Below are 20896 nucleotides of genomic sequence, written 5' to 3'. Positions count from 1 at the left end.
CTCAAATTTGGACTCATCAGACCAAAGCACAGATTTCCACTGGTCTAATGTCCATTTCTTGTGTTCTTTAGCCCAAACAAGTCTCTTCTGCTTGTTGCTTGTCCTTAGCAGTGGTTTCCTAGCAGCTATTTTACCATGAAGGCCTGCTGCACAAAGTCTCCTCTTAACAGTTGTTGAAGAGATGTGTCTGCTGCTAGAACCCTGTGTGGCATTGACCTGGTCTCTAATCTGAGCTGCTGTTAACCTGTGATTTCTGAGGCTGGTGACTCGGATAAACTTATCCTCAGAAGCAGAGGTGACTTTTGGTCTTCCTTTCCTGGGGCGGTTCTCATGTGAGCCAGTTTCTTTGTAGCGCTTGATGGTTTTTGCAACTGCACTTGGGGACACTTGCAAAGTTTTCCCAATTTTTCGGACTGACTGACCTTCATTTCTTAAAGTAATGATGGCCACTCGTTTTTCTTTACTTAGCTGCTTTTTTCTTGCCATAATACAAATTCTAACAGTCTATTCAGTAGGACTAACAGCTGTGTATCCACCTGACTTCTGCATAAAACAAGTGATGGTCCCAACCCCATTTATAAGGCAAGAAATCCCACTTATTAAACCTGACAGGGCACACCTGTGAAGTGAAAACCATTTCCGGTGACTACCTCTTGAAGCTCATCAAGAGAATGCCAAGAGTGTGCAAAGCAGTCATCAAAGCAAAAGGTGGCTACTTTGAAGAACCTAGAATATAAGACATATTTTCAGTTGTTTCACACTGTTTTGTTAAGTATATAATTCCACATGTGTTAATTCATAGTTTTGATGCCTTCAGTGTGAATGTACAATTTTCATAGTCAAGAAAATACAGAAAAATCTTTAAATGAGAAGGTGTGTCCAAACTTTTGGTCTGTACTGTATGTGACAAATGGTTTACTGATTTGTCCGATCACACTATAGATCTAGTTTCAACCATTCAAGGCTGAAATTTTCCATCCAGGCAGACCAAATTTTTGGCATACAAAAGTCTGCCTTCAGTCACCGCTAACAATCATTAACATGAACTTTACAAATCAAAATGGTCAAAATCACTCATTTTAGTTGATTTTTATCTTAAATGTAAAAGCAGCTTAAATCCTTACCATACATCATTCTGTGCACAATCATTATATGAAGCAGGCTCAGGAGCTGAGCCCTCTGCATGTAGTGCTGTGTTACAAAGCTATCACCCGACAGTAGCTGATGTGATCGTAGTTACCTAATTCTCATTGCTTCAGTTTAACCTCTTAAATATTGCTGTCAATATATGTAATAAAAATGCCTTAAACATTCCCTCTCTCTCATTATTCTGGCATTTGGCAAATATTAAAAATTATGGTAATTCTAATTGACCTAAAACGGGAAAGGTTTATTCTGATTTCACGATAGATATTGAGAAATACATGCATATGTGTCTTTTTATATAGTGTATGTAAACTTCTGGTTTCAACTGTATGTATACAGTATATATAAATATATATCTAAAAACCAGAGTATAAAAGTTTAGATCAGCACCCTTTTCCCCAAAGGTAAATAGCAAAAAGTTGAGGAATAAAGCTATAAAAATATTTATCTCATAATATGCATATATTTAAAAAAATATGTTCTTTATTACATTTCTAAATTGTTCTGTTGTGAATAAAATGTGACTATGTGAGATCTCCAAATCATTGCATTCTTATTTTCTTTTCATTTCACACAACGTGCCAACTTTTTTGGAATTGGGTTTGTACTATATACTTGCCTAAAAAAAGTCTAGGGCCCCACAACACATACTACCTTACGTAGTATGAACCATATACTACTGTTTTTATAGTGTAGCAACTCACTCGGAAAATAGTAAAACACTAAAAACTGCAACTGATCCTGCCGGTTCCTGTACAGACTAGAGATCCTGACCCCACAGTTCCTAGTGGTTCCTGTGTGAGCGGAGATAGCCCTAATCACATACTAGATGATGATAACTCGGACCTACGCTGCCTGAAAGGCCATTGGGCGCTTCATGTTCTCCCTAAAGAATCGGAGAGCAGAGCAGAGTGTAAATTACCTACAGAAGGGAAAGTGTGCTGAAATAGATTCCAGAGTGAGTAAAACAAACCACGAAATACAAAGTAAAATATTAAGTATGTACTGTTACAGAATATGCCGCCTACTTCCTAAAAAGAAACATAAGATAGATGCAAGGTAAAGAACATAAACAGCAGAGAGATAAACCCTAGCTGGTCTTTCACTGACTAGCTAAAACTACAGCAGTATGGCTGGACATCCAAATGAAACTATAACCAGCAGGAAATACCAGCAGGGGTAAAGTATATAAAGCCACACCCGAAAGGTGATAGGACAATCAAATGAGTAAATGAAAACACCTGTTACCCTAAAAAGACTGAAGCAAAGATAACAGAAACTAAACACCTGGAGAAAAGGTGTATCTGCTGTGGCTCGGTGGACAGAGAAGCCTATTACAAAGCACAGGCTCAAGGGTTTGAACCCAGACACATGACAACTACCTTACGCAGTATGAACCATATACTACCATACATAGAATCATGTAATACCTTACATAGTATGAATCATATACTAACTTGCGTAGTATGAACCACATACTACCTTACGTAGTATGAACCATATACTACCGTACATAGAACCATGTAATACCTTACATAGTATGAATCATATACTAACTTGCGTAGTATGAACCACATACTACCTTACGTAGAACCACAAACTACCTTACATAGTGTGAACCATATACTACCTTACGTAGAACCACGATACCTAATGTAGTAAGAATCATACACTACCTTACGTAGAACTACATACTACCTCACGTTCATTGTAAAAAACCTGAGTCAGAGGTTTATTTCACTGCCCTATATCTAAATACACCAAAATTGCTTATTTGTCACTCCCTATAACCCAGGTTAATCATGACTTTTTATATACATCATAAGGAAGTAATAAAGTTGCAGTAAATCCATGGTTTTACTGCACCTCAAAGGCTGAATCAGGTTGAGGAGGAGCCATAACATTGAACGAGCACTCCGGTGATTTTTTTATTTCTCCCTTTGGTAGTAATGAAGTGTATGTGTAATGAATGTAGCAACATACTCACCGCTCACCATCTTCTGCTGTTTTCAGTGGCGTTCCAGTCCACTCCAGTATCATGAGAACGCAATTGTTACCTTCTGGATCACAGAATGTTTTCTCTGTGGAAATAAATGTCATGTAATGACAAGGGGATGTGGGTGTAGCACCCCGAGGGCTCGGCTGCTACAGGGGTATTGCACCTCAAACCAGAGGTGTGATATTCCACTCCCGGGTAAGGATGGAGTATGGACCAGGACTCAGTAGCTGCATGCACCACACACACCCCATTTCCGAGGGACAGCTCAACGGTGCTCCCACTAGACAGAAGTGCAGGCACGACAGCATCTGTCCCTGGCTGGAGTGGGGTGGGGGGAGGAATACCCAGTGGTGTAGGAGCAGATAGGGGTGGGTCTCTGGGCATAGGTAGGAGCCCATTGGTTGCTAGTCACCTGGGCTCGGGTGTCAGAAGGAGGTATATAAGGTGGGCACCATCTTAGGAGTTCAGTTCAGTCCAGTCAGTTCAGAGAGGAGGAGAAGAAGACAGGAGTTCAGCCAGAGAGGGCTGACAGGGAGCTGTGGCTCAGTCTGGGCCCAGCTCCAGAGGCAGGCCTGGAGTGGAGGCCAGAAACAGCAGAAAGAGAGAGGAGAAGGAGCGGAAAGGAAAGTAAGAAAGGAACTGGAACAGAGGAGAAAGGAAGCAAGGAACACAGAGAAAGGCCCAGAGACACGAGGACCGAAGGAACCCCATATGCCCAGAGGAGATACAGGGTGAAGGGTTGGCAGAACAGGGTACCGGAACCCAAATTGGTGGAGGCAACAGATTCCTCAGCCAAAGACCGGAGGTTGTAACCACATCTTGGTGCGACCCCTCACTACATCCACCAGAAAGGCATACCGTATAGGGTCAGGGAAACCGGGAGAGGTTTTGCCAACAGAAGGCCCGAGGAAGCTGGACAAAGGTGGGTCACTGGTGGGGACGGCCAGAGAAAGGTAGAGAAGGGAGCTCTGAACCACACTCTGGAATTACCTGGGAGTTGACCGAGTCCCTTGCCTGGTGGACGCAGCACGGCTCGGGCAGTCATCGCCTGCAGCATTGACACGAACAACAACTGTGAGTAAAGCATTGAAAACTGCAACCGCACGTCTCTGTGGTTCCTTGCCGCACCAGCACCATTAGCACTGGGACCCTCACACCATCACTCCCATCATCTCTCACATTAGCTGCCCTGAGGCAATACTTCTCCCGTGGGGAGTTATCCCATACTCGGCTGCGCAAACAACATTAGCCTCAGCGGTCTGCAGCGCAGCGGCGGTCCCCACTGACCGCAATCCACGGGTGGCGTAGTCGGACATTTGCTATACATTAAGACTGCCACTGGTTTGACCACCCTGGGCACGGACCGGGTCACCGCCACACGGAGACTACAACCCCCAGCATTCTACAACAGGCCCGGTTCCGGGTTCCCCTGCACAACACAGGCCCAGGGGGCGCGTCATGGGCACCTACCCAATCCCTCGAACTAGGGGCGCCCTAGTCTATTCCTGTCCCCCGGATTACTCTTGAAGGTGGAGACGCCAGGTTCTCGTACCTATCTATGCTCCTAACTTACCCTTATCTGATCCCTCCCACAACTCAGGGAGATGAGGGGTTGAAGTGTATAGGGAAACGCTAACCAGACAGACAGGGTTAACAGACAGGGATAAAAAGAAAACGACAATCTCTTACTCTCCTAGGTGGCGCACGTGGTTCGTGGAGCCACTGTGCTACGGATCAAACTTATCCTGGAGGGGCGTGACTAAGCAGCTACCTTGGTGTTCACTGGAGCCTCTAGTGGTAAGGTCAGGCTTGTGCGGCAGGTGGCTGTCAGGTGCCACTCCACGGTGACATCTGGCAGTAGCTGTTGACCCAAAAGGCAGAGTTGTTACTACAGATTCTCAATAAGGAAGGACGGCCACTTGGGACAAGTTCAGACTGTGCCGACAAGAAGGCCCCTTGGGACAAGTTCTCGCTGTGTAGACAGAACAGCCTCTTGGGACAAGTTCTCGCTGTGTAGACAGAATGGCCACTAGGACAAGTTCTCCCTGTGTAGACAAGAGAGCCACTGTGACAGATTCAGGCTGTGCAGGCTGGATGGCCACAGGGACAGGTTCACACTGTGCAGGCAGGACGGCCACTAGGACAGGATCAGGCTATGGGGACAGGACAGCCACAGGGACAAGTACAGAGTTCTGGCCTGGGTATTCAGCCCCCCAGAGTGGCAAACAAGTATCACCGATGCGATTTCAGGATACGGACACTGCCGAAGCAGTCACAGGAACACGGGCAAACTAGACTGGACTAAGGGACACAGGATACGGGTTACAGGGTAACTTTGACAGACTAGGGACGGGGGACCTGGCAACATACATTTGCACACACTAACCACCTAGCATAACTATAGGGGTTGCTCAGGTACCTCCCAATTGGGGAAGGTGCCTTTTATACGAGATTTCTCCCAGCTATCGGCTGGGAGACACCTTCAAGTGAACACACATATACTTAAATGCTTCCCAGCTGTTGCTAGGAGCATTTACCATATGTGCGCTGTCCCTTTAAGAACAGGGGAGCGCGTGTACGCGTGCCCTAGACATGTCGCCGAGACAGTGTGGCATGCAAACCAGGAAGTGACAGGAGCAGGAGCACACTGGGGAGCAGGGAGTGCGCCGGGGACCACGCCCCAGGAGCGGGGACGTGAGTAAGCCAGCATCCCTGCATGGGGGAAGTATGGGACACTGTACAGGGATGCCGGCTATGGTGCTACAGTACCCCCCTTTACGCCTCCTCTTCTTCAAGCTACCGATGACTCTTTTCAGAGAAGATGGAGCAGATTATTCCTCTTGAACTTCCACGACCTCTCATCAGGATAACATTCTCTCCGAGCTACTGTGAAGAAAGTCTCATCTCCCACCTTCTTCTGGACCAGAAAGCCTCTCACTGGCTGGGCATCATCGGAGCAGAACGGAGTGGATTTGGAAACAGGGACTTTAATTTGCAGTGCCTCTCTACGTTCGGCAGGAATAGCCGTCCCCTTGGAAGACATGAAGATGGACTGTAACTCCTCCTCCTGTTTGGTGGGCAGTAGAGACTCGAAGGATGCCTCCGCCTTGTTTTTGTCATCCACTTGGAATTAGCAGATACCTTCACAAGGTCGATCTTCACATTTAGTCTTACCCAGTATACATCTTTTAGGCGGTAGGTCTTTAGGAAACCAGCCATAGGAATCGTCGCCCGTCAGAGAGGATGGCAACACTGGCAATCCAGCTGCAAGCACAGGAACCAGACACCTTTTGTGACATGACTCTCCCTACTGAAGTACCTCACAAGACTTCCAATCTAGCACAGACTCATGAGCTCTCAGCCATAGAAGACCTAAGAGAAAGGGGTGAAAAATGTCAGTAAGCACAAAGAAAGCAATTCTCTCCAAATGGAGTGGTCCAATCTGCCACTTTACTGGTTCTGTAAGGACTTGAACAACTTCAGGGAGATCTTTCTCTTCAACAGATGACACTATCACCGCATTCAGGAGGCGTCAAACAGAAATACGATACCGATCCACCATGGCCTGTTGTACAAAATTTCCCTCTGAACCGGAGTTAAGAACGGCTGTTTCTTTGAATAGGATTCCTCCACAGAACACAAAAACGTTCAAAGTCAGTGATGAAAAGTCTCCTCTCTCACCTAGTGAAGCTTCCCCCACAGGCCTTAGATTTTGGAGTTTAGATCTCTTAGGAGAGTTCAGAATAAAATGCTCCACACTACCACAGCTGAAGCACACTCCCTCGGCACGACCAGCCTCGGACTGCCGCTCTGCCAGCCTAACAAGATCAACCTGCATGGGTTCAGCCATTACGGATGTTTCAGGAGGCTGAGGAAAGAGCGGTCTTTGGAAAGACGGAGCCAGACATGCCAGTCTCCTTTCACTAGTCACCTCTTTGGTTCGCTCTTAAAACCGGAGGTCAATTCGGATTGCAAGGGAGATTAATTCATCCAGAGAGGTCAGAATGTCACATCCAGCCAACTCATCCTTGATCCTTACAGATAATCCTTCCTAGAAAGCGGCTACCAGAGCTTTGTCATTACATCCCGGCTTGAAAGACAAGGTGCGATACTGGACAGCATACTGGCTGATGGACAATTCTCCATGACATAGTCTGAGCAGGGAGGATTCAGTGGAGGAAGCTTGACCAGGTTCATCAAAGACCTTTCTGAAGGCCACCAGGAAGGCCTGTAGGTCCATGGTGACAGGATCCCCTCTCTCCCACAAGTGGTTAATCCATGGAAGGGCTTCTCCAGCAAGGTAGGACATCAGGGATCCCACCTTAACCCGATCAGTATGGAACTGATGGGACAAAAGTTCATAGTGCAGGGTACAGAATTTACAGGACTGCTTAGGGTCTCCGCTGACTCGTGGTGGAGAGGATAAGTGAATGTTAACTCCTGGAACATAAGTCACAGGTGGGGTAGACTCGCCCATAGCTGTGGCAGCTGGAGCTGGAACGGAGGAAGCGGCCGTGGTCAGAGCATCCAACCAGGTATTAACAGTCCTCAAATATGAAAGAAAAAATTCTTGCTGATCATGCTGATGGGAGAGTTCTTGGTACAGGTCCTGCATCAGTGGGATCCATGGCCTGAGCAAACTGTTACGCTCCTAGGTGACCCACTGAGACTCACTATGCTACGGACCAGACTTACCCTGGAGGGACGTGACTAAGCAGCTACCTTGGTGTTCACTGGAGCCTCTAGTGGTGAAGTCAGGCTTGTGTGGCAGGTAGCTGCCAGGTGCCACTGCAGGGCGATGTCTGGCAGTAGCTGCTGACCCCAAAGGGCAGAGACTTTACTTCAGCTTCTCAATAGGACAGGATGGCCACTTGGGACAAGTTCAGACTGTGTCAACTGGACGGCCACTGGGTCAGATTCAGGCTGTGCAGGCAGGATGGCCACTAGGACAGGTTCAGGCTATGCTGACAGGACAGCCACAGAACAGGTACAGAATTCTGGCCTGGGTATTCAGCCCCCAGAGTGGCAGACAGGTACCGCCGATGCGGTTTCAGGATACGAACACCGCCGAAGCAGTCACAGGAACACGGGCAAACTAGATTGGACTAAGGGACACAGGATACGGGATACAGGGTAACTTTGATAGACTAGGGACGGGGGACCTGGCAACATACAGTTGCACATACTAACCACCTAGCATAACTAATGGCTGGGAGACATCTTGCAGGTGAACACACATATACACTACCGTTCAAAAGTTTGGGGTCACCCACCCAGACAATTTTGTGTTTTCCATGAAAACTCATACTTTTATTTATCAAATGAGTTGCGAAATGATTAGAAAATATAGTCCAGACATTGACAAGGTTAGAAATAATGATTTTTATTAGAAAGAATAATTTTCTCCTTCAAACTTTGCTTTCGTCAAAGAATGCTCCCTTTGCAGCAATTACAGCATTGCAGACCTTTGGCATTCTAGCTGTTAATTTGCTGAGGTAATCTTGCGAAATTTCACCCCATGCTTCCTGAAGCCCCTCCCACAAGTTGGATTGGCTTGATGGGCACTTTTTGTGTACCATACAGTCAAGCTGCTCCCACAACAGCTCAATGGGGTTGAGATCTGGTGACTGCGCTGACCACTCCATTACAGATAGAATACCAGCTGCCTGCTTCTTCCCTAAATAGTTCATGCATAATTTGGAGGTGTGCTTTTGGTCATTGTCCTGTTGTAGGATGAAATTGGCTCCAATCAAGCGCTGTGCACAGGGTATGGCATGGCGTTGCAAAATGGAGTGATAGCCTTCCTTATTCAAAATCCCATTTACCTTGTACAAATCTCCCACTTTACCAGCACCAAAGCAACCCCAGACCATCACATTACCTCCACCATGCTTGACAGGTGGCGTCAGTCACTCTTCCAGCATCTTTTCAGTTCTGCATCTCACAAATGTTCTTCTGTGTGATCCAAACACCTCAAACTTTGATTCGTCGGTCCATAAAACTTTTTTCTAATCTTCCTCTGTCCAATGTCTGTGTTCTTTTGCCCATACTAATCTTTTCCTTTTATTAGCCAGTCTCTGATATGACTTTTTCTTTGCCACTTTGCCCTGAAGGCCAGCATCCCAGAGTCGCCTCTTCACTGTAGACGTTAACACTTGCGTTTTGCGTGTACTATTTAATGAAGCTGCTAGTTGAGGAGCTGTGAGGCATCGATTTCTCAAACTAGAGACTCTAATGTACTTGCTCAGTTGTGCAGCGGGGCCTCCCACTTCTCATTCTACTCTGGTTAGAGCCTGTTTGTGCTCTCCTTTGAAGGGAGTAGTACACACCGTTGTAGGAAATCTTCAATTTCTTGGCAATTTCTTGCATGGAATAGCCTTCATTTCTAAGAACAAGAATAGACTGTCGAGTTTCACATGAAAGTTCTCTTTTTCTGGCCATTTTGAGAGTTTCATAGAACAAACAAATGTAATGCTCCAGATTCTCAACTAGCTCAAATGAAGGTAAATTTTATAGCTTCTCAAATCAGCCAAATCGTTTTCAGCTGGGCTAACATACTTGTGCAAGGGTTTTCTATGGTTTTCTAAAAATCCATTAGCCTTCTTACACAGTTAGCAAACACAATGTACCATTAAAACACTGGAGTGGTGGTTGTTGGAAATGGGCCTCTATACACCTATATAGATATTGCAATAAAAACAAGACGTTTGCAGCTAGAATAGTCATTTACCACATTAACAATGTGTAGAGTGTATTTCTGATTCATTTAATGTTAGCTTCATTGAAAAAAATTTGCTTTTCTTTAAAAAATAATGACATTTCTAAATGACCCCAAACTTTTGAGCGGTAGTGTACCTATATGCATGTGCTGTATGTGCACGCTGCCCCTTTAAGAACAGGGAAGCGACATGCAGCTGAGACAGTGCGACTTGCAGACCAGGAAGCGACAGTAACAGGAGCGCACAGGGGAGTAGGGAACGCGCCGAGGACCACGTCGCGGAACCAGGGGGTGGGGAGTGAGTAAGCCGGTGTCCCTGCATAGGGGAAGAAGGGGACACCATGCAGGGGCTCCGGCCATGGCACTACACAGTCATACAAATACACTCACAAAACAACAGAGTGGTTAACAGAGGAGGTATAGGAAGGGGAAACCGAATGTGAGAGAATAAGTAAAAACATGCAAACCAACTCCACGCAGCAATCTCCAGAAAAACTCTCCAACCGCCAACTCCAAACACAGAACTTTCTCCTTCACCACAAAACCAGGAAGTAGAACTATCACTGGCAACTCCCAAGTGCCAGTGGTGAGCTTATATACCAGAGGGGAGTAGCGAACACAGAACAGCTGAGACTATTCATGATGGAGAGCTCCAGGAAATCAACTGAACTGATTAACCCTTGCAATTACAGCAAGGAAAACCTGCACTGTTTAATAGGATGGTGAAGCATTTCTAATAAGTGCAGGAGTTCGTGTAACCAGACGTCACAATCTTCTGGCCTTCCCCTCTAACACGGTACCCTAGTGACAATAACTCTCTCAATGCAAATCTATGAGACTCATAACAAGGCTCTCTAGTATCCTTCTGTGTTTCATAGACATGCATTCAGAAAATTTAATAAGTGACCTTTGCTCTACACAGAAGATACCGTGTGGTCTGGATGGCTACCTTTGCGGTCACATTACACTGGAGAGGACTGAAGCAATGCTGAAAGCACAGAAGACAGCAACCGGTGAGTATGTTACTGCACTCATTACACATACACATATCATTGCTACCAAAGAGAAAAATAAAAATAAATCACCGGAGTGCTCCTTTAAAGACATTGGATGAATGTCGACTCAGCTCACCAATTTTGATTCCACTGGATGATCATCTAATGGTTGGGGGAACACTGACTCTTTACTGAGATATTTGGGGATTGAGCATGTTGGAAATGAAGCATGTCTTATCCTTTTGTTCTCACTGGAGAAAATCCACCGTGACTGCTCTCTGGCAGCTTCTTACTCCATTCTCTCCATTGAAAACATTGGAAGGAATTGCTGTTGGTTGAACAAGCGCTATCTAAATGATATGGGTACCTTTTAGCTATTTTTACAGATACATTTAGTGTTATATCAGTTTTTACTGCATTTGTCCTTTCTTAGATATGGTATGTACATAAATACTATATAGATAGCTTAAAATCACTTCACACACTCAGATCATACTTCAACATAAGATATTTGCTCTGTTGATCATATGTTGATGAATTCCCTTTAGGACAATTTTACTCAATCATTAATCTACCTTCATGTTGGAAGCCTCCTTGATAATCTATCTCCAAGCAGATCTTTGTAATGTACAGACGCTTTTACGCTCTACTCTAAAAAAAAAAAAGAGGAAAAAAACTAAAGAGCAAAAATGACTATGATAAACCTATTTTGATCAAATTGTATAAGGCCAATTGTACTCAAATTCATGGAGGTCCATAATGTAATATGAAGAGGTTGACCAACTCAACTATTACACAACACCTACAGCAGGAGCTGATAGACTGCAGGCCCGCTCCCTATGTAGATGCCAAATTATATGGCCCAACATTTTTTGGTGCCATTTTGTATTGATGTGGTATAGGGTGTGTGCATTGTAAGTTGGGGGATAGTAGAAGTAATTGTATGTACTGAATAGAAGAATGGGGTCCTCCTTTTATTATTGGTCAGCTTCTCTGTGGGGGATATGTTGTGAGATCAAAGAGTCAGTTCGGGAGGAAGGGGGCTTGCTCCTTTCTACTAGCGATCCTTTATATGTGGCAGAGGGTCCTTTGTGCCCGTCAGGCACTAGGGCCTAAATAGGGCCTCTATGTCTATATCTCCTATATCCATGTTCCTGGATGGCCCACCTGTTCCATAAAGTAGCAAGAGGTACTTCTCTATAGTATGTGTAGCACCCTGAGGATTCGGCTGCTGCAGGGGTATTGCACCTCAACCCAGAGGTGTAGTATTCCACTCCCGGGTAAGGATGGAGTATGAAACTGAGCTAGTAGGCTGCATGCACTACATACATCCCATTTCCGGGGGACAGATCAACGGTACTCCCACCAGTATATGTGCAGGTACGACAGCGTCTGTCCCTGGCTGTAGTGGGAGGGGGGTGGAACATCCCAGTAGTGTAGGGGCAGATAGGGGGAGTAGTCTGGGTAAATGTAGGAGCTCATTGGGTGCTGGTCACCTGAGCTCACACATAGAGGGAGTATATAAGGTGGGCACCATCTTAGGACAGAGTCAGTCAGTCAATCAGAGAGAGAGCCTGCAGTGAAGCAGAGGAGAAGGAAGAGAGACCCAGAGGCGCAGGATGAGAGGGGACCCCAAGAGCCTGTATGAGAGCTGATAAGGGTGAAGGGTCGGCAAAAGGGTACCGGATCCTAAGCTGGCAGAGGCTAAAGCACACCTTAGCCAGGAACCGGAGGTCGTGGGCAGGATCTGCCACGACCCTCACCAAATCCACCAGGAAGGCACACCACGAGTAGGGCCAGGGAAGCCAGAGAAGGTTCAACCACTAAGAGGCCCGAGGGAGCTGGACAGAGGTGGATCCCTGGTGGGAACGGCCAGAAGAAGGGAGAGTCAGAAAGGAGCTCAGAACCATACTCAAGAATTGCCCGGGAGTTGGCCGAGTCCAGGATCTGGTGGACGCAGCACGGCTTGGGTGGTCACTGATCTGCAGAGTGACCCGAGCAACACCAGTGAGTAAAAACCCTGAACTGCATTTCATGCCTCTGAGTCTCCTTGCTGCACCTTCACAACCACCATCCTCCACGTCTGACCCCCTGAGGCTATACCCCTCCCGTTGGGGGTTACACTACCACAGCTGCACACACACCACCAGCCTCAGCGGACCATCCTGCAGCGGCGGCCTTTTGACCGCAAATCAACGGGTGGCGTAGTCGACACAGAAACAACAACTACCAGGACTGCCGCACACTGAGTTTGACACCCTGGGCACGGACCGGGTCACAGCCACTCGGAGACTACAACCCCCATCTGATCCGGCTCCGGGTATCCCTAACAACATGGCCCAGGGGGCGCGTCAACTTTGGCGTAGTCGGCAGGATCACGTGCCCGCAACAACCGGGTACTGCGTGCCTGAAGAAAAGTTCATGTTTACCGTAAAAAGAAGTCTCCCGCCAATTCCAGAGGGTCCCCGCCATCGGACGCCATCTCGAATCAGTTCCTGCCATTTGCCCGTCATCTGCAGTCTTTTCCCGCCATCCACAGAGTTTCCCGCCACTGGGAAGCGATTCCCGCCATCAGAAAAGATTTCCCGCCTTGGCAGAGCGGACGCCATTATGGGCGTGCCAAAGGATGGCAAGAGGCCACCTCCCATCGTGGGCCAGGACCGAAAATGGCGCCAAAAGTGGAAACCGCCCCCACCAGCAGAGACTGTGATGATTGATATGTCCATTAGCGTGAGAGAACTGCCCCTGGAACTGGCAAGCACAAAGTTGCCCCAGGACTGCCCTCAGGATGGGCGTAGACAGAACAAAAGAAAGAAGATGGGAGCAGCCTGGAGGAGTCTGGAGGAGAGTCCAGAGAGAACACACCCGGAGATGGAGGGAGAGTCAGGCAGCACCGACCCAGTGGTCAGGAGCCTGTTGCAGGTCGCCACTCCAGAAGGCCTGCTGGAGATCCTGGCGCAGCTCCCCGGAGATCGGGAGCGTGCACAGACCGCGCTGGAGGGCCTCGCACGGAGGATGGCCCGGGTGCAGCAGGAAACACTGGAGGAGTGGAGTCGAGAGATGGCCCAGCAGGCTGGAGCCCGCCAGAGGAGCATGCCACCCGCAGCGAGGAGCAAGTCCACCTCTGAGGACGGCGAAGGAGGGACGACGGCCGGAGACGACGCCGCGGAGGGAGCCGAAGAGATGAAGGCAGGTAATGGGGACGACCGCATCCCGTGCCCAGAAGCCGTAAACCTGCCCCAGCTCCCCGTCGCAAAGCCCGAAGCCCCACTCACCGTTCCCGTAACCACTGCGTCATCGCTCCAAGCTAGGCCTCAAGCGGCCGGCGCCGCGGCCACGCTCCCCGTGACGTCACGCGCCTCAACCCTGAGCGCGGCCAAGCAGGAAGCGCCACCGGCCTGGTCGCAGGGCCGAGTACCCCCGGGCGCAGCAGTACCAACAGCGCCCTATACCACAGCCGAGCCACCAGCCTGGTCACTGGGCCAAGTAACCCCGGGCGCCGCCGTCTTCACGGTGCCCTTCACCTTCAGGGTGCCCCAAGCCTGGTCGCAAGGCCTGGTAAACCTGGGCGCCGCTACCACCTCCGCGCCCTCAACATCCACAGCGCCACACCTGGGTGAAGACTTGTTTGCCCAGCACACTTGCCCGGATGGGCAGCCCTTAGAGTGGCCACCGGAGTACCACCATCCCCGACTCCGGAAAGAAAGACCCCTGGATGAGTCCCTGATACCGCCTCCGGCGCCTGTCAAGATGACCCCGCTCTCGTTGGAGGAGGCGCAGTTTGAGTGGGACCCCACAGGAGGAGACCTCATGGGGTTCACCCAAGAAACACGGGCGGCCGCAGCCCAGCGTGCAGAGTGCTGCCGGCAGCAGCTGGAGGTCTTTGACAGGGAAAGGAGAGAGAGGCGGGTCCGTGAGCAGCGGCTGCAAATACAGAGCGCTGAACAGAAGAGCCGGACCCGGAGGAACCCCCGTGCAGCTCATTGTCCCCGTGCCACCAGGACTGTGATTAAATTCCAACTGCAGCACGGTTGGGGTTTCATCAGGGATCATCAGACCCCCGGCGACGTCTTTGTCACCCGCAGAGACGTTGAAAGTCATCTGCCGGAGGGACACAGAGGACGTGACCTATACGTAGGGGACGAGGTCACATTCACCCGGCACAAATGTGCCAAAGGACCGTACGCCCTTCATGTACACCGGCTGACGGAGGAGGAGCTGCGGTGTGAGGAGGAGCAAGAGGACCCGGACGGGTCTGAAGTTTGCCCGCGAGAAGGAACAGGAGGACGCCGTCATTAGAGTACGGTATCGTGAAACTGTAAAATAGTTACCCGTCAGGGTACAAGAACAGTTAATAGTTTAAAATATAGTCCCCGTTGGGACCAGTGAACTGTACCCGTGTGTCCCTATCCCCTAACAGGCTGAGGACTGTGAACAGCCATTCCTGTTCCCCACTGGTCGAGGACTGAGAGCGGCCATACCTTCCCCTTGTAAATAGTTGCGCTTTTTAAGGCGCCCCCTACTGGTTTTATAGGAAACTGTTGTTTTTCTACCAGAGACTGTGGCACTTACCTGGTCACAATTTGCACCATGGCCGGAGGAACAAGAAAAAGTTTATACTGCTGAAAGTGTTTATATGTTTTATATGTTGATGTTTATGTTATGAAAAAAAATTGTATGTTTTTGGATGTTTATTCTTTTACAGCCCGAGAACGTGCTGTGATTTACCAGGGGGGAATGTAGCACCCTGAGGATTCGGCTGCTGCAGGGGTATTGCACCTCAACCCAGAGGTGTAGTATTCCACTCCCGGGTAAGGATGGAGTATGGAACTGAGCTAGTAGGCTGCATGCACTACATACATCCCATTTCCGGGGGACAGATCAACGGTACTCCCACCAGTATATATGCAGGTACGACAGCGTCTGTCCCTGGCTGGAGTGGGAGGGGGGTGGAACATCCCAGTAGTGTAGGGGCAGATAGGGGGAGTAGTCTGGGTAAATGTAGGAGATCATTGGGTGCTGGTCACCTGAGCTCACACATAGAGGGAGTATATAAGGTGGGCACCATCTTAGGACAGAGTCAGTCAGTCAATCAGAGAGAGAGCCTGCAGTGAAGCAGAGGAGAAGGAAGAGAGACCCAGAGGCGCAGGACGAGAGGGGACCCCAAGAGCCTGTATGAGAGCTGATAAGGGTGAAGGGTCGGCAAAAGGGTACCGGATCCTAAGCTGGCAGAGGCTAAAGCACACCTTAGCCAGGAACCGGAGGTCGTGGGCAGGATCTGCCACGACCCTCACCAAATCCACCAGGAAGGCACACCACGAGTAGGGCCAGGGAAGCCAGAGAAGGTTCAACCACTAAGAGGCCCGAGGGAGCTGGACAGAGGTGGATCCCTGGTGGGAACGGCCAGAAGAAGGGAGAGTCAGAAAGGAGCTCAGGACCATACTCAAGAATTGCCCGGGAGTTGGCCGAGTCCAGGACCTGGTGGACGCAGCACGGCTTGGGTGGTCACTGATCTGCAGAGTGACCCGAGCAACACCAGTGAGTAAAAACCCTGAACTGCATTTCATGCCTCTGAGTCTCCTTGCTGCACCTTCACAACCACCATCCTCCACGTCTGACCCCCTGAGGCTATACCCCTCCCGTTGGGGGTTATACTACCACAGCTGCACACACACCACCAGCCTCAGCGGACCATCCTGCAGCGGCGGCCTTTTGACCGCAAATCAACGGGTGGCGTAGTCGACACAGAAACAACAACTACCAGGACTGCCGCACACTGAGTTTGACACCCTGGGCACGGACCGGGTCACAGCCACTCGGAGACTACAACCCCCATCTGATCCGGCTCCGGGTATCCCTAACAACATGGCCCAGGGGGCGCGTCATATGCATACCCTAGTCATTGTGCAGAATCATGTGCCAGGTCTACTTCATCTCCTATCTTTGCTGTCACATTGAACCAGATGACTCCTCACTGAGCTCTGCTTGTGACCTTAGGTGTCCGCTACTAGACACATTACGGTTCAGGACAAAGACAGAGGAGGTGTCGCAGTACCTTGGTTGGGTCTTCTGGGCCAGGAGTCCCTCCTCAGGATGATCTTGCATCGTTCTTACTTTACGGAGCTGGCCTCACTGTCTGTATGAGGGTAAACACAGCGTTACGATGTAAGCAAACACGTGAACTTCGATTCCTTCATACGTACTGTTTGTTTTGGGAGGAACCAGTCACTGTTTTTAATCGTACAAACAGCAGTTATATTATTATGTACTGAGCCAAGCTCCGGACAACACACCTGCAAGTTAAAGGAAATGCATCACCTTTTATTTTTTTTTACCAAATACGACATTGATTCTTGTTCTTTAATATGTATATCATTTCTTATTGTCAATCTGCGGGCATGTGAATCATAGCTAATAATACACTCTGATATTTTTTTACTTTTAGGCATGTTCTGTGTCCTAATCAGAGGTCGTAGTGCAGACTAATGAGTCTTAGGTTGTTTTCACATGTTCAGTAATTATCCGTTTGAAACAGATCCTGGAGCAATAAGTTATCTTAGCGGGACAAAAAAGTTGCACAGACACAACTTTTTTTCTCCAGCTATAATTTTTTTTTTTAACATTGCAGGCTATGGAAAAGGGATCCATTAAATAGCCATCCATTTTTCCTTCCATTTGAACCGGATCATCTTCTCTTCTTCAGACCTGGGTACCATCCGCACATTGAAACGCATGGATTTCGCATGTACAGATGCAGTGATGTGGAATCCAAGCGTTCCAATGCAAGTCAATGGCGGCGAAAACGCTGCGTTTAAGCAAAATTAATGGTAGTGCTGCGGATTTTTCCGCAATGATAATCCGCAGCGGAAATTTCTGCAGCATGTGCACAGCACATGCGGATTATCATTGGGGAAGATGGCAGGCCTTCTACCAAGCGTTTTTTTAAGCATTTCTGCAGCGGAATTGCCGCTGCGGAAACGCTTAAAAAATGCATAGTGGGCACACAGCCTTAAATATCCCCAGTAGCCAATTTGAAAATTGCAAGATTTCTAATTTAGTTTTTTTAATAAAAATTGTGTTCTGAAAAAAATTGTCAATAATTAAAAAAAATAGATAGGTTGAACACAAAAACCTTATTTAGTCAATAGGTGATTTTCTGATTCATTCTAAATGTTATCAATTATTGTGACTACTCCTATGGCTGAGTAATTTTATCAAAAGCTGAAGAACATTTACCCGGAAAAAAATTACAGGTAGTTATAGATCAGGGGGTAAGCAAATGTAATGATTTTTTTTAATGTTCTTGCTCTATATTATAGGTTTTCAACCAGTGGGTCTCCAGTTTTTGTGGAACTCCAACTCGCTTGAAGTATTTTTACAACAGGTTGAAAACTACTGCACTATATGGATGCCTATGTAGGTTTCAATGGGCATATACCATGTTTGCCTTTCTTAAAGATCACCTCTACAGATATACGATCTGTAGATGAATAATGTCCTCCCTTCAGCAGCAGACATACTATTGGTGCAACCTATGCAGCTGCAGGGGAGCCCAAAGGGTAAGGGGGACCACTTCCATCTCCAATACAAGTGGAATTGTGCATTATGATGAGCTATTGGGCTGCCAAGGGCCCATATATTGTTCTTGCACAAGGGCCTCTTCTGTCTGTGTTCGCTCCTGCCTCACTATAAAAGCAGCCTTTGTGAACAAAGCAATTTTGGGACAACATATTCAAAGTTTATAAGGCAAGCAATGCTCATATGTCAAACTGTGTGCAATAAGAAACTGGTGCAAAATTAAGGTGGTGTACACATATATACCATATGTATCAAATTAAGGCAATCTTTGTGACCCAAAAATTGCTAGACAGTCACATTATTTTGACATATTGTTTGTATCACTCAAGCCCATCCTTAGAGCTCGCTCACACTAGCATATAACTTGTGCAAGTGTTTTATTGGATTGCATTCGGCCCAATGTCATACTATGGGGCAGTGCAGATCTTCGATTTTTTTTTTACGCCAATTACAGCATTCTGCGAGTGGCTCCGCAAATGGTATCACGTGCACCCAAGTCAATGGGTGTGTGTAAAACATCGGACTGCACTTGGATGTCATCCGATGTACGTTTACAGAAACAATGAAGAAGATGGAGAAATTAAGTTCTCCATCTTCTCCGCAGCTGTGCTGCAATTCTCTCATGAGAGAATCGGATCACAGTAAGATGACACTTGGATCAATCTCTTACAGAGTTGGATTTGAGTGTCATTAGCATAATCAAACGCATGAGAGAATCTACAGTTGTGTGAGCGAGCCCTTAGGTTGGATTTTGCCCAATGCAGATCTTTGAATTGATGCCGTCCCTTATGCTGTACCTGAAAAGTGGCCAAATAACAAACACATACCGACATACACAACTAGTAGCCAAATAACAGTGCCTGATAGCTCGTTAACAATGACCAATTGCCAAGTCTATATGTTAGGGATTGAAGATATATTCTGTTCAGTCGCTTTCCCATAGATTCAGGAACCAAGTGTGGGATTAAGGGTGCAAGCCCTGATTTTACAGGCCATAAAGGCCTGTGTGACTTCATAGGTGGCACACATTTACGGACCGCCCTGGTGTCATCTCATTATGTCAGTTACATACTCCTTAACAATAGCTTAGACAGGTGACAAGTTACAGAAATCTTGTTCTTCTGTACTGGCTCAACTGAGACAAATTGATGAAGAGGCGTGTAAACTTTTTTAAAATGTCCCCAGGTTGTGACATTTTTTACAACATCACAATGTAAACTATAGTATTAACCACTAGTAGTTACACTTAAATGACACAAAAAATCCAAAAGCTTCTGGAAATGAATGGTGTGTTACCAGTGTACAGTAGATCACTGAAACGCGTGGTGATTTTTCACAATATATCTCTTGTTGCAAAAATCAAAACAGTAAAAACCACTTATGTTTCAATCGCATAGTAATATCACATCTACTTGTATAGTAAGTACATTTCCACACTGATATGGGCCCGGCCAGACATGTTCCATGTGTTGTGTACATATCGATCTGGTATAACCTGGCAGTATGGATGTCTGTTTATTTAGTGTCCTGCCCTTTTTAGTTCACCAACTCTCAAGTGCAGCACCTTCCAAAACAATTGTACTTACAGATCTTGTGATGTGTTCTCGGATTGTTTCCTTGTCTACCTTGCTGTCATCATGGTGCCTTCAAACAAGATAAGATCCAGAAAATCACTACAGAGATAAGCATATTCCTCAGAGATCTGCCACTGCTGGAGCTGAAAGAAAGTTTACTTTTCCTCTGATTGCTGCTTGTCAGAAATGTTCCTTTCCCTGAGAATGTTGTTCGTCAAGTTTCCAACCAGTTCTAGATCCCCCTTCAGGTATTAGTAGATTGAGTACTACAGTACAGTAGTATACAGCAGAGCCAATGTGCGTGGCTGGATATATTTTTATTCTGAGGAGTAGGTTCAAGATCATGGACCTTGGTGCACAGCTATATCTAGGACCACCAGAAGAAATGGCTTTACTGCCACTTCAATATTGTATCGGGTTAATATACAATGTAATACTAATAAAACAGGAGTGCACAACCTATAGCCCGGGGCCATATGTGGCCCTCAATGCCTTTCTGTACGAGCCTCAACTTCGTGGCCACAGACATGCCTGAGCTTGAAAGTGACTGGTGGCTGCGCATATGTATTTTCCATATTAGAGAGTAGATGAGTCTCAGGTAGCATCATAGAGATGGGTATCTATTAATGGTGTTCTGTGTGGTCATGTTGGTGACCATGTCATTTTCTAGGTAAGAAGTAGATGAAGTAAAGGAGTGGCCATACATGACTGCTGCCATAATCACTGTAGTTTATGGGAGAAAGGAAACACTCAACTATGTCAGAGTCTCGCATAAACTACAATGGAGAAAGCTGAATCCATGGTCTCTTCCTTTCTGGATTGTGAACAAGAGAGAAGATGACTAGAGATGGGCATACAGTGGGTACGAAAAGTATTCAGACCCCTT

General features: G+C 47.2%; 1 protein-coding gene across 3 annotated transcripts in view; it reads right to left on the bottom strand.

Moving 5' to 3' along the window:
* The window catches only part of KRT222 (keratin 222), an 86247-nt gene extending 66028 nt beyond the window's left edge, over positions 1 to 20219 (bottom strand). The window contains exons 1-3 of one of the 3 annotated variants that reach the window (XM_073683345.1): positions 20023 to 20219; positions 17062 to 17151; positions 16914 to 16994 (exon numbers count right to left, since the gene is read on the bottom strand). In XM_073683345.1, the coding sequence (XP_073539446.1) occupies positions 16914 to 16963 (50 nt within the window). In that variant the 5' untranslated portion in view covers positions 16964 to 16994; positions 17062 to 17151; positions 20023 to 20219. The other 2 variants (XM_073683344.1, XM_073683343.1) reach the window with 2 other exon arrangements.
* Between the last annotated feature and the right edge of the window lie 677 nt (positions 20220 to 20896).

This window comes from Phyllobates terribilis, unplaced genomic scaffold (assembly GCF_046119375.1).
Source record: "Phyllobates terribilis strain yellow unplaced genomic scaffold, ASM4611937v1 Scaffold_5__5_contigs__length_657084704, whole genome shotgun sequence".
Classification (NCBI taxonomy): Eukaryota; Metazoa; Chordata; class Amphibia; order Anura; family Dendrobatidae; genus Phyllobates; species Phyllobates terribilis.
Note: the sequence above shows the minus strand (reverse complement) of the source record. Positions and strands in the feature narration are given on the sequence as shown.